A 13,963-nucleotide genomic window follows, 5' to 3' on the forward strand; every position below is an offset into this window, starting at 1 on the left:
CGTGAAAATCAACTGTCCTTAAAGAGTTATCGCCTGTATACTAATTTAGGGAAAATACAAAACGATTCTCTTCAGGATACAACAAAGCCTGCAGTAACACTTGTGATTTTCTATATCCACTTCGTTGGAATTCTTGTGTATTTATAGGCAACTAACATACCCTTTCTGATAGGATGTCTTGTTTCACAAACAGACACGACTATTTATCCAAATTTTGAATTTAAAATTCAAATAAATAATTAACTCTAGGATCTCGTGCCTGTTGAGTTAATCTCGTGTCTGTTGAATCAGTCTCGTGTCTGTTGAGTCAGTCTCGTGCCTGTTGAAACAAACTCGTGCCTGTTGAGACAAACTCGTGCCTGTTGAGACAAACTCGTGCCTGTTGAGACAATCTCGTGCCTGTTATGCGCTATTTCATTATGATAAGTTCCGAGGCTAACAGGTACGGTACGAGTAAGAAACCTCCCACTTCCAACTTACCAATAACAAACTATCTTACAATCCCCCACTAGTTTGTTATTTCACTTCATAACACTTGTGAATAATTGAAAGTATCTTTTACAGATTTGAACTTTCCTTTAGTGTAAGTATTTTAAAGTTTTGACGAAATTAATGGTATCTTAAAATTTTAACCACAAATCCTTGTGCCAAAACCGAAAATACCACACACACAGCGTTATCTAGTAGCTTAGAAAATCCAGTATTCGCTTTAGCACGTTTACGGCCATGTGCTCATCCTGAATTCATGAATATTTACAAGATCAACCCTTTAAATCTTGCTAGAAGCGGCACCACTTCAATATTCATATAGGTGGAATTAGTTATATGTCCTTGTTACTCCAGACATTAATAATTCCATTAAGATTAATCAACCTTTTCATGTAACAGTATGCACTTTGGAGTTTGTCTTTATGCCCCTGTTATAACAAGCATTTAACAACTCCTTAACTCCTCATATAACAGTAAGTAGTACATTAGAATTAGGGCTCCTAAAGAGGAGATCAGTGCTTAAACAATACAAGTAACTTGTTATTACCCATTGAACTTATATTGTTAGAGTGTATACTAACTCAAAGTGGGGTTCCCATTCCTTGTATTTAATTTAAGGGTCTCAGCCCCATCTCTCCACAAGTTTGTTGTACTACATCTCTACCTAATGGCTTCGTAAGTGGATCAGCCAAATTCTTATTTGATCTCACATATATTATAGCTATAGCTCTATTAGTAATTAATTCTCTTATATAAGCATGTCTCAAGCTTATATGTCTCGATTTCCCATTATATATTTTATTGTGAGCAACACACATTGTAGTCTCACTATCACAGAATATGGAAATGGCTGGCATAGGTTGTGGCCACAACTTTATATCAAGTAACATATTCCTCAGCCATTCTGCTTCTTTTCCAGTAGCTACTAATGCAATAAATTCAGATTCCATAGTAGAATGGGAAATACATGTTTGTTTCTTGGATGCCCAACTAATGGCTCCACCGCCTAGAGTAAATATCCATCCTGATGTGGATTTATTATCATTAATACTTGTAATCCAACTTGCATCAGAATATCCCTCTAATACATTAGGAAAACCATTATAGCAAATGCCTAAGTGCTTTGTATATTTTAAATATCCAAGTACTCTACTTATTGCTTTCCAATGATCATTACCTGGATTACTGGTAAACCTTGAAAGTTTACAAACAGCAAATGCAATGTCGGGTCTAGTGCAATGCATTGCATACATCATACTACCTATCGCACTTGCATACTCCAACTGTGCTACTGCTCTTCCAGTATTTGCAGTTAGCTTAACACTAGAATCATAAGGAGTATTATACCCCTTTATTCCTAAATGACTGAATTTAGTAAGGATTTTATCTATATAATGTGCTTGTGACAAAGTCACTTGCTTGTTATCTCTTTTGACCTTGATTACCAAAATAGTATCAACTTCATTTAAATCCTTCATTTTAAAAACTGAGGTTAGATACTTTTTGGTCTCGATAATTCCTTGTAGATTCGTACCAAAAATCAGCATGTCATCGACATATAAACAAATTATTACTCCATATTCTTTTGTAAATTTAGAGTAAATGCACTTGTCTGCATTATTATGTACGAATCCGGTTGATAGTATTACACTATCAAATCTTTCATGCCATTGTTTAGGCGCTTGTTTAAGACCATAAAGAGACTTTATCAATTTGCAAACTTTCTTCTTGTTTCCCGGAAGAACAAAACCTTCAGGTTGTTGCATATATATTTCCTCACTAAGGTTCCCATTTAAAAAAGCTGTTTTAACATCCATTTGATGTACGTAAAGATCATAGATAGAGGCCAAGGATAAAAGGACTCTAATCGATGTTATTCTTGCAACAGGAGCATATGTATCAAAATAGTCTATGCCTTCCTTTTGAGTGAAACCTTTTGCAACTAATCTTGCTTTGAAGGTTTGGATGGAACCATCTGTATTGTACTTTCTCCTAAAGACCCACTTACAACCTATAGGTTTTGATACAAGAGGAAAATCAACCAAAACCCAAGTGTTGTTGGATATAATTGAGTCCATTTCATCATTAATGGCCTCTTTCCAAAAAGCAGCGTCTATAAAAGACATTGCTTCTTGAAACGTCTTTGGGTCTTCTTCAACATTTAATACAATTGGAATTTGATTACAAACGTTTGTCCTATCTCCTTCAACAAGAAATACTATAGATTGTGAAGAAATAAAATCAGAACCAAGATGTTTTTCTTTTCTTATTCTTTGGCTTTTCCTTGGTTCTATCTGCATATCATCACTTCTTTCCTTAGTTTTAATAATTTCAGGAAGCGACAATTTATTAGCATCAATACGTTTTCCATTTATTTCAGTCATTTCATCAACATTGTCATTTATAAATCTATTTTCAATAAATTCAACATGTATAAATTCTATAATGATATTAGATTCTAGATCTAGCAGTCTATAAGCTTTGGAGTGTTGTGCATATCCTATAAAAACACTTTTAATTCCTCTAGGACCCAATTTTGTTCTTTGATGGTCAGGTACTCTATAATAGGATATACACCCCCACACTTTAAAATAATTTAAATTTGGTTTTCTACCATTCCAAAGCTCATAAGGCGAAATATGCATACTCTTTGAAGGCACTCTATTTAAAATATAACATGCAGTTAGTAGTGCTTCACCCCATAAATTATGTGGCAAATGTGCATTAAGTAACATAGCATTAACCATATCCACCAGAGTTCTATTTTTCCTTTCCGCTAACCCATTTTGTTGAGGAGTATAAGGGGCATTCATTTGATGTATTAGGTCATGCTCTTCACAGAACTTATTAAATTCGTTAGAAAAATATTCTCCGCCTCTATCACTTCGAATAATTTTAATTTTCTTACTCCTTTGATTTTCCACAACAGACTTGTATTCTTTAAACTTTTGAAAAGCTTCGTCCTTAGTTCTAAGTAGGTAAACATATGTAAATCTAGAGAAGTCGTCTATAAAAGTAATAAAATATCTTTTGCCTCCTCTAGTTGATTCTCCATTTAATTCACACAAGTCTGAATGTATTAAATCTAATAGTTCTGTGGATCTTTCAACTTTACGAAATGGTTTCTTTGTCATCTTTGCTTGTATGCAAATTTCACATTTTATATGTTGAGTTTTACATGAGATATAACCATTTTTGGACATATAATTCAAAGAGCCAAAATTTAAATGTCCTAGTCTAGCATGCCATAAACAAGAATCAGACTCAACGATGTAAGCAGAAACATAATTTATTTCATTAATACTCAATTTGAACATGCCGTTACAGTTATAGCCTTTTCCAACAAAAACACCATTCTTAGACACTATTACATGATCAGACTCAATAACTATCTTGAAGCCTTTCTTTGATAGCAAAGCAGCGGACATTAAGTTTTTCTTCATATCAGGAACATGATACACATTCAGTAACGTCAACTTCTGGCCAGATGTGAAGTTAATCTCAATACTTCCTTTTCCAGCAACATCTGCCGCAACATGGTTTCCCATCAAGACTTGCTCAGAATCCTGCACTTCTGCATATGTCTTGAACATCTTCTTGTCATAACAGACATGAATAGTAGCACCCAAATCTAGCCACCAGTCTTGAGTTTTTGTAGCAGTGGTAGCCACATTCAACTCTGTGACCATACCAATTTGCATTGCGGAAACCATGGCAACCAGTCCTTGGGCAGAATTTTCCACTATGTTTGCCTTTTCAGAATTTCCAGATTTTTCAATCTTTCTAGACTTTTCGGTATTGCCTGCATTGAAATTTATTCCTGCCTTTCTATATCTGCAGTCCCGAATCATATGGCCTTTCTTTCCACAATGATGACAACTAAAGTTCTTTCTCTTTTTAAAAGAAGACTTTTTGGAAACTTTCAGATGTTTGTTCCCACTTCCTGAACCATTCTGACTGACAAAATTGACTGCGGAACTCGAAGGCTGACTAATAGCATCACGAGCACGAGTCTCACTTTCAATTTGAATGTGAGTACGAAATTGTTCCACCGTCATTTTATCCATAGAATGTAGGATTTTCTTTCTATAGTCATTCCAAGAGGAAGGCAATTTCGAAAGAATAGCACCTATTTGAAGTGCATCAGGAATTTTAACTTCAAGATCACTTAGTTTTGATATTAAGATTTGCAGTTCATGAATTTGATCCATTATAGGCCTAGTATCAAATATTTTAAATTCAAAGTACTGCAGAGCCAGGAATTTGTCAATACCTCGTTTTTCATTCTGGTATGCAGTTTGTAGAGCAGTCCAAATTTCTCTTGGTGACTTCAGATTGCAGTAAAGATCATAGAGTCGATCTGTCAAAGTATTCAGAATATGGCCGCGACACAACAGTTCATCATGTTCTCGTTTCTTCCTTTCTTCCTTGACTACGTCAGAATATTCTGCTGTGGGCTCAGGCATCAGAGGCAAGGCATAATCAAGAACATAGTAGATATTGAGAGCGGACAACAAGAATATCATCTTGTCTCTCCAACGGGTAAAGTTCGTTCTATCAAAGCGATCAAGTTTGATGAATTCCTTCGGATTCTCAACAACAGACATCAATTTCTCCATAGCAGAATAACTCTTTAAGATTGTTAGAAATAAAATAATCAAATTGGCTTTGAGGCGTGAAAATCAACTGTCCTTAAAGAGTTATCGCCTGTATACTAATTTAGGGAAAATACAAAACGATTCTCTTCAGGATACAACAAAGCCTGCAGTAACACTTGTGATTTTCTATATCCACTTCGTTGGAATTCTTGTGTATTTATAGGCAACTAACATACCCTTTCTGATAGGATGTCTTGTTTCACAAATAGACACGACTATTTATTCAAATTTTGAATTTAAAATTCAAATAAATAATTAACTCTAGGATCTCGTGCCTGTTGAGTTAATCTCGTGTCTGTTGAGTCAGTCTCGTGCCTGTTGAGTCAGTCTCGTGCCTGTTGAGACAATCTCGTGTCTGTTGAGACAAACTCGTGCATGTTGAGTCAGTCTCGTGCCTGTTGAGACAATCTCGTGCCTGTTGAGACAAACTCATGCCTGTTGAGACAAACTCGTGCCTGTTGAGACAAACTCGTTTTCTGAAATATATACCCTCGTCAAATCACTCCCATTTAGCAATGCCATTTCCTTAATCATCTGGAGATCATCCCCCTAATCATCTGAAGCTCATTTCTCTAATCATCTGAAACTACCCGTGTTGTCTAAGAATTTTATGACTTTCTGTTCAAAATTGAATCATAACCTTACACACGCAAGTCTCAATACTCCACAACATACCGCATATACCATACCATCCTAGGATAATATGAGAACTTCATCTCCCTTCCAAGCCACAAATATCTACGTACTCTACTAGTCAAGAACTTTCCATTGATCCCATCTAGAAGGAAATCACTATTTATCCCATGCTCCTCATGCCCATAGAAAATATACATCTCCAACCGAGGTGAAACCATCAAGAACTCTCCGAGTTCCCCTTGCACAAACAAGACCTGCCAGGACTGAATCCTTCTATCTAGACCAAGCTACGCAAGCCATCAAAACCTAAGAGCATTGCCGCGAAATACCTGTAGGAACTTATTACCCCGTACACACCCAAGGAACTAATTATATCCTTACCATACTGATCCGGCCTACTACCCAGCTATCCCATCTATCCAAGTTTCCTTTTGATTTACCTTCAACTTGATATGCCCTCTTGCTGTAGCACCACAATTCCTCAACCCAGAATTACCACATGAGACCCAAGCATAAAACCACACTGTTTAAGGCTCATAAGCCGCTGAGTACTCTCTTAAATGTTTCCAAAAGCACCACGTTCAAATACCTACCCCAAAGGGACTTCCTACGAATCTAGAACCATTACCTTCCTAATACTGATATATAGAATCCATAGTTAATATAGAAAGTACCACAAGTCTTGACATCTTCCAAATGAAAACTCAGTTCCTAACCACATATACAACATTAAAATACCCATATGTTACATGTAGAATCTTGAACATATTAGAACCATTCTCGAGAGTCATTTACTCTATTCAAACTGCAATTAGTCTGATCAAATGAACCAAATAACACGTGCCTCATTGGCACTCCGACACCATAGAATGTAACCTCAACCCAATACAACCAAGCAACTTCCTGCTTTATGCATCGAGCATTCTTGTCAATAACAACTCAAGACATCTCGTGATTCTCACACACCTATGAAGCATAATATAATCTTCGTCAAAATTTTCCTTTACCCAAGCCATCCTCGGTCTCAACCTCCGTAGGCCATACCTGATTCACCCGAACGTCTCAAATCGGAACCAACATAGCACATAACCATGCAATCGCTTAATCAATAGCAGACTCTCCCACTTGGCTCGGAGTCGTAGACCAAAACACACACAATAACTCATAACGCATATACTCTATTGTTGTCACAATACCATAGTGAGATTAAACTCAAACCTTCATAAGCTCGTGAAACACAGACCATCTGGTACCTTGAATCTTCTGCAAATCTTGCATTCATCCTTGCAACAGTTAAGCCCACTCTCTTAAGCGACTCAAAATTCAAATTTCAACACTTATATTTCACTTGTAAATGAGACCTTCTAAAAGACACATAAGGATCGCATAACCTCGGAACACTTCGCAGGAGATAACCCACCTGCCTTGTCTTCAACTAACATTTTTGTATACCTTCCACCATTACAAACATTACGCAGTCACTTAGCCTTCCTAAGTCTGAACTCATACCGCAACATGAAATTTACTTCACTCCCAGCTAGGACACATGAAAAGACTCTTCGCACACCCATAACTCGGGGATATACCTCAAATCAAGATGAAAATCAAGCACCTAATAGTCCTTCCATCCTCCAGCAGACCCTCCTCGTCGCTTCCAATTCATAAGAATACATCTCGCAGTCACAACATACTCATCACATAGCCATGCAACCATCACTTCCACTAATAGGGACACTACCGAACATATCAGTTCGAAGAGACTTGCTCACACAATCAGCACCTCGGTGCTCAAGCTATAGGCAAAGATTCGGCCGCAAGCCCTCCAAACTGGCCCAACATCAACTCACAGAGATCACGTCTTGCCCCTCGATCGGGGAATCATAAGCCATTGATGCACATCTAATACTGAGCGCTCATGCGCGCATACGAACACGTGGAATGAATTCAAAGAGTTACATTTCAAGATGAGTCAAAGGACGCACAATAAGAATTCAAGAATGTGAAGTTTTCCTAAAGGTTCTACAGCCTCTCCAGGATAAATACAGATATCTCTGTACCGATCCGCGAGACTCTACTAAACCTGCTCATGACTTGTGAAACCTATATAACCTAGGCTCTGATACTAACTATCACGACCCTAACCCCGAACCCGGTCGTGATGGTGCCTCTCGTGAAGATAAGGCCAGCTAATTAAACCTAATTCACTTTTTAAAATAGTTAAACAATATAAAAGCAGTCTAAATATGATTTAATGATAATAAGTAGCGGAAATACACCCCGGTTAGGGTTGTGTTGGCTTGTATTTCCGCTACTTATTATCATTAAATCATGTTTAGACTGCTTTTATATTGTTTAACTGTTTTAAAAAGTGAATTGGGTTTAATTGGCTGGCCTTGTCTTCACGAGAGGCACCATCACGGCCGAGTTCAGGGTTAGGGTCGTGACATAGACCTCAACCAAATACATTCTCGACTTGCTTCATGAATATCAATTATCTTAACATGATTAGAAGAAATAGCCACGATTGATTGCTTAGTCGATCGCCAAGATATGACAGTGCCTCCACATGTAAACACATAGCATGTTTGAGATCAAGCCTTGTGTGTGTCAGATAAATACTCTACATCGGCATAACCAACAAGATCGGGATTGCAATCATTGCCATAAAATAAGCCCACATTGGTAGTCCCTTTTAGATAACACAATATGTGTTTGATTTCACTCCAATGTCTCCTTGTAGGAGCAGAGCTATATCTTGCTAAGACATTAACTGAAAACGTTATGTCACGCCTTGTAGTGTTAGCAAGATACATTAGTGCATCAATTGCACTAAGATATGGTACTTCAGGACCAACAAGTTCTTCATTATTTTCATGAGGTCGGAATGGATCTTTATTTATATCGAGTGATCTCACAATCATCGGGGTACTAAATAGATGTGTTTTATCCATATAAAATCGCTTTAAAATCTTTTCAGTGTATGCTGATTGATTGATAAAAATTTCATCTTTCATATACTCAATTTGTAGACCAAGACAAAAAGTCTTTCCAAGATCTTTCATTTCAAATTCTTTCTTTAAACAGTCTATTGCTCTAGGAAGCTGCTTGGGAGTTGTAATGATATTTGAATCATCAACATACACAGAGATTATAACAAATTCAAATCCAGATCTTTTTATAAAGATACAAGGACAAATTGAATCATTCTTGTACCCTTCTTTCAATAGGTACTCACACGGGCAATTATACCACATGCGCCCTGATTGTTTCAATCCGTATAAGGATTTTTGAAGCTTTATTTAATAAATTTCTTGGAAACATTAATATGATTCAGAACAATTTTAATCCTTCAATGATTTCCATGATACGCATATCAAGTTTTCATGTATTGCCAGATTAAAACCTGAAATGATTATATCCACCATAAGAGAACATGTCTCCATATAATCAATGTGAGGATATTTACTAATTTTCTTGTGTCACAAGTCGTCTTTATGTCTATCGACTTGAACTTTTTGCACAAGAACACATTTATACCTCCATTGGCTTTATATTTTTAGGTGTTGGGACTATCCGCCCAACTTCATATTTTTTCAAGTGAAGTCAATTTTCATTGCGTATTTTTCATTTGGCCAATCATTTATCTGTCCAAATTTCATGACAGATTTGAGCTCAAGATCCTCATCAATATTAATAATATTGAGCGCTATATTATGTTAACAATATCGTCAACGATCACTTTACATTGGTTCCATTATTACCTAATAAAAACATAACTTATTGAGATCTCTTTATCTCATTATTTTCAGGTACTTGAGCCTCTCCCATGAGGTCTTATGAAGTATTATGTCGTGGTGCTCAGCACTTGCCTCCTTATTATGACCATCTTGAACATTTGCCCATCTCCTTCTTCAAGGAGTTTATCTTTGGAATCAATTGGTCTGTTACACTTCATGTGTGACATAGACTCTGTCCCTTATGGACTTTATTTTATTTGGAGCATTAGCAGTTGAAATATGACATTTAGCTTTAGGTCAACAAATGTGTCTGGCAATAATTTATAAATTAATTATCACTTGAACTTCAAGTTCATATTTTCTTGTACGAGGATCTATATGTATTCATAATAATTTATTTTACGTATCACTTTCTCATTTATCCATTTTCTCCCGCTAATATTGGGATCTCCAACACATTTTCAAACCTTCTTTGGGAACTCATCTTTGTGTATTTTGGTGGCATAATTAAATCATATAGCAAATCCATATTTCTATATAGAAATTATTTGGTTCCTGATCCTGAACCGATTGTGATAGCGAGAAATTTTTATAACTTGGCTAGATGCGTACAAGTGCTGTTGTATATTAAATAATACATCTCATACCAAATTTCGTTTTTGGGAGTTTTGTTCTCATAACCAATGATTTAACTATAATTGGAGGCATACAATTTCTGCTAAACCAACTTGGATTTAAACCAATATTATTAAGATAAATCATCATAATTTATATTCTGAAACTGTGCTCTAAAAACTTGAGCAAGCAATCTTGCAAAAGCCAAACTGCAAGTTGATAACAAATGCACATGTGACCATAGAATAGATGCATCTATTAAAATTATATAATAGTAAACGGTCCACATGACAGGTGACTGGGCCCATATATTTATCACCTTTTATTTGTTCCAAAAATTAAGGGATTCATTCCCAACCTTAACTGGTATATCATGTGAATATACAACACAAGATAATTCTTGAAGAATTTTCTATTCTTCAATATATGTCAATGTAATTATCAATTAATTTTTCGCATCATAATTGAACCAGGACGGTCAACCGGTTATGCCAACTAATATTTGTTTTAGTAAACCTCTAGTTTACTTGTGGCATATGATTCCATCATCATGCTTATATTTGTGTAGTACAAATAGAAAAAAAATCGGGTAACCTTTCATATTTACCCGGTATGATTATACAAATATGAAAATATTCAATCTTCCTTTCATTTATAGTCTCAATATGCCAACCACTTTGACTTATACATTTGAAACTCAAAACGTTTCTTTGGAGACTTTACAATATCAATGTCATGAATAATTTTATTCATCCGGGTAGTAACAAATTAGTTTTTCTGGAGCTCTTAACAACTTTTGTACTACAAGATCTTTTATCATACCATTCATATGGTAAATGTCTCATTCACAGAGAAACTTATATCATAATAAATTGGCATGGTCAGAATTATCATAAGCAAAATCATTTCTAGCTTTAATTTTGCCTTTAATAACTTTTATAAGGCATGACAAAATAATATTTGGCATATCACATGTATGCGACCAATGACATATTCATGTAACCACACAATAATATTGTGATGACCCAAAAGGTCATCACTTGCTTTAAATTAAATTTTGTGTTCTGAGGCCTTGAAAACCTTATTTAGAGTCACCTCTATTTGCATGCGCAGTCCGGGCGCGTAGCCGGAAAGCTTAAATATGAAATTCTGTGAAAAATGATAAAATTTGGTTATAAAATGAGTTAATTTGACTTCGGTCAATGTTTTGGGTAAAGGGACTCGAACCTGTGATTTGACGATCCCGGAGGGTCCGTAGGAAAATATGGGACTTGGGCGTATGCCCAAAATCGAATTTCGAGGTCCCAAGCCCTAGAAATGATTTTTTTTAAAAAAGAAATTGTTTTCTGAAACTGTTTAAGGAAAATTGAAATGAAATTTGCTTAGAACATGATGGTATCGGCCCCGTATTTTGGTTCTGGCGCCCGGTACAGGTCTTATATATGATTTAAGATGTTTCCGTGAAATTTGGTGAAAAAACGGAGTTTATTTGACGTGAATTGGACTTCCCGTTGAGGAGTTATGGACTTTGAAATTTCTTGATGAAAATGTTAAGTTTTGAGGTTTAATTCATGATTTTACATGTTATTTTGATGATGTGATCGCACGAGTAGGTCAATCTGATGTTTTTGAGTTAGTATGCACACTTGGTTTGGAGTTCCGATGGCTCGGGTAGGTTTCGGGATGTTTTAGGCTTAAAACTAGAAGTTGCAGGTCTTTGAACCCACCAGTGCGGTCCGCGGTCGACCTTGTGCGGTGCACGGTGGAGGCTGTGCGGCTGCAGTCGACTTTGTGCGGTCCGCACAGGGCGTTGCTATACGGCCGCAGTTGACTTTGAGCGGTCCGCACAGGGAACTGGACCGCAGTAACCTTAGGAAGGCCTGTGCGGCCGCAGTCGATTTTGTGCGGTCCACACAGGGGGTATGAGAGGTTTAAACGGACTTTTCAGTTATTTTTCTTTTTCATTTTTCAAAACCCCAAAAATATAAAAGGCGATTTTTCAAACAACCTTTCTTCTCCAAATCAATTGTAAGTCATTTTTAACTAGTTTTCTTCAATCATTAACATCTTTTAACATAATTTCAACTTCAAATCAATGATTTTCATGGGGGAAATTGGGTGTTTTGGGTAAAACATAGGTTTTTTAAAATGGGGATTTGGACCTCGATTTGAGGTCCGATTTCAAAATAAATTATATATTTGAGTTCGTGGGGGAATGGATGATCGGATTTTTGTTCGAACCTCGAGTTTTGACCACGTGGACCTGGGGGCGATTTTGACTTTTTGGGTAAAACTTTGGAAAACTCATTTTCATGCATTCAAATTGATTCATTTAGAGTTTATTGATGTAATTAAGTAACTTTTGGCTAGATACGAGCGAATTGGCGGTGGAATCAAGGGGTAAAGCTATAATTGAAACTTGAGTTGTGTTCGAGGCATCGAGGTAAGTGTTCGGTCTAACCTTAGCTTGAGGGATTAGGAGTTGAGTCCTATTTGCTATTTGCTTCTTGTTGAGTACGACGTATAGGCATGGTGACGAGTATCTATACGTTGGTGTCAAGCATGACCGTGCGTCTTAAATTGATACTTGTTGTATTCTTGAATGTTACTATGGTTGAAACTTGATATTGAGCAAAGACTTAGTTTGTTTATCATGGAATCTACTTATGATTGAGAAATGGTGGTAATTGAGACGAGTAGAAGTTGAGTGAAGATTGGTTATAGCTGATTCTCCCTTTCTGGGACGTATATACTTGTACTGCTGAGTTCCCTTGCCGGGATAGTGTAGTCTATTGTTGATACCTTGCCGGGACGGTTAATTATGATTATTGTATACTGTATAGTTGGAACGGGTTGCATGTCGCAACATATATTATATTGGATCGGGTTGCACGCCGCAACAGATATTATATTAGATCGGGTTGCACGCTGCAATAGATATTATATTGGATCGGGTTGCACGCCGCAATAGATATTATATTGGATCGAGTTGCACACCGCAACAGTTATATATGTGGATCGGGTTGCACGCCACAACAATATTAAATGATAAGGGATCGGGTTGCGCGCCGCAACAGTATTGTTATTGTATTGTTGTAGATATTGAATTGTCCTTTCATATCTTATTAAGTTGCTGTTGGATTTGGTATGTTGTAGATATTGAGCTATCCTTTCATATTTTATTAAGTTTATGTTGGTCTTGATATGTTTCCCCGAAGCATGTACCCCCTCTCATTTTAAACTGCTTATTCCTATTTATTTTCTGCCATATATTATATAACTGCACAGGTTTATCTGGAGTCTGGTACTAGCCTCATCACTACCTCACCTGGGTTAGGCCAAGCACTTACTAGCACATGGGGTCGGTTGTGTTGATGTTACACTCTGCACTCTATGCAGATAGCGGAGCAACATTGGATCAGTAGCTTGGGAGCCTGCCTTCAGTCCACAGAGATTCCAAGGTAGTCATGCAGGCGTCCGCAGGCCCGACGTATCTTTTATCTATTATCATGTTCTGTTATCACTCGTATCCGAGACAGACTGTGTTTCTTTCCTTCAGACATTTGTATGTAGTAGTCATAGACGGTTCGTGGATGTTGTGACACCGGTTTCTGGGTAGAGACATATGTTGGCTTTTCATATCGATTTTGGTATTATATTCACTAAGTCTTCCGTTTAATTTCATCTTCCGCTATCATTTAAATGTTTATCACTTGTTAATGCAAGTTGTTAAAAAGGCTTAAAATAAAGTAGTTAAAGATTTCTAAATTTTCCTGGCTTGCCTAGCTTCTACGAGTATGCGCCATCACGACTCCCGATGGTGGGAAA

General features: G+C 36.7%; 1 protein-coding gene across 1 annotated transcript; it reads right to left on the minus strand.

The window, feature by feature from the left end:
* Positions 1 to 821: 821 nt before the first annotated feature.
* On the minus strand, positions 822 to 5,108 carry LOC142162200 (uncharacterized). Its single transcript, XM_075218523.1, has 4 exons — positions 3,809 to 5,108; positions 2,498 to 2,641; positions 1,146 to 2,290; positions 822 to 917 (listed from the first exon to the last, which is right to left on the minus strand). The coding sequence occupies exons 1-4, from the start codon at positions 5,106 to 5,108 to the stop codon at positions 822 to 824; spliced, it is 2,685 nt and encodes an 894-aa protein (XP_075074624.1).
* Positions 5,109 to 13,963: the final 8,855 nt, after the last annotated feature.

This window comes from Nicotiana tabacum, chromosome 7 (genome assembly GCF_000715075.1).
Source record: "Nicotiana tabacum cultivar K326 chromosome 7, ASM71507v2, whole genome shotgun sequence".
NCBI lineage: Eukaryota > Viridiplantae > Streptophyta > Magnoliopsida > Solanales > Solanaceae > Nicotiana > Nicotiana tabacum.

Excerpts from the sequence above, each read along its gene's own strand:
- LOC142162200 (XM_075218523.1), bottom strand. The coding sequence starts at position 5,108 with ATGGAGAAATTGATGTCTGTTGTTGAGAATCCGAAGGAATTCATCAAA. Across the intron at positions 2,642-3,808 it reads AAAAGGCTATAACTGTAACG|AAGACCCAAAGACGTTTCAA; the intron begins GCATGTTCAAAT and ends TAAATGTTGAAG. Across the intron at positions 918-1,145 it reads CGAAGCCATTAGGTAGAGAT|GGGCATAAAGACAAACTCCA; the intron begins GTAGTACAACAA and ends TTGTTATAACAG.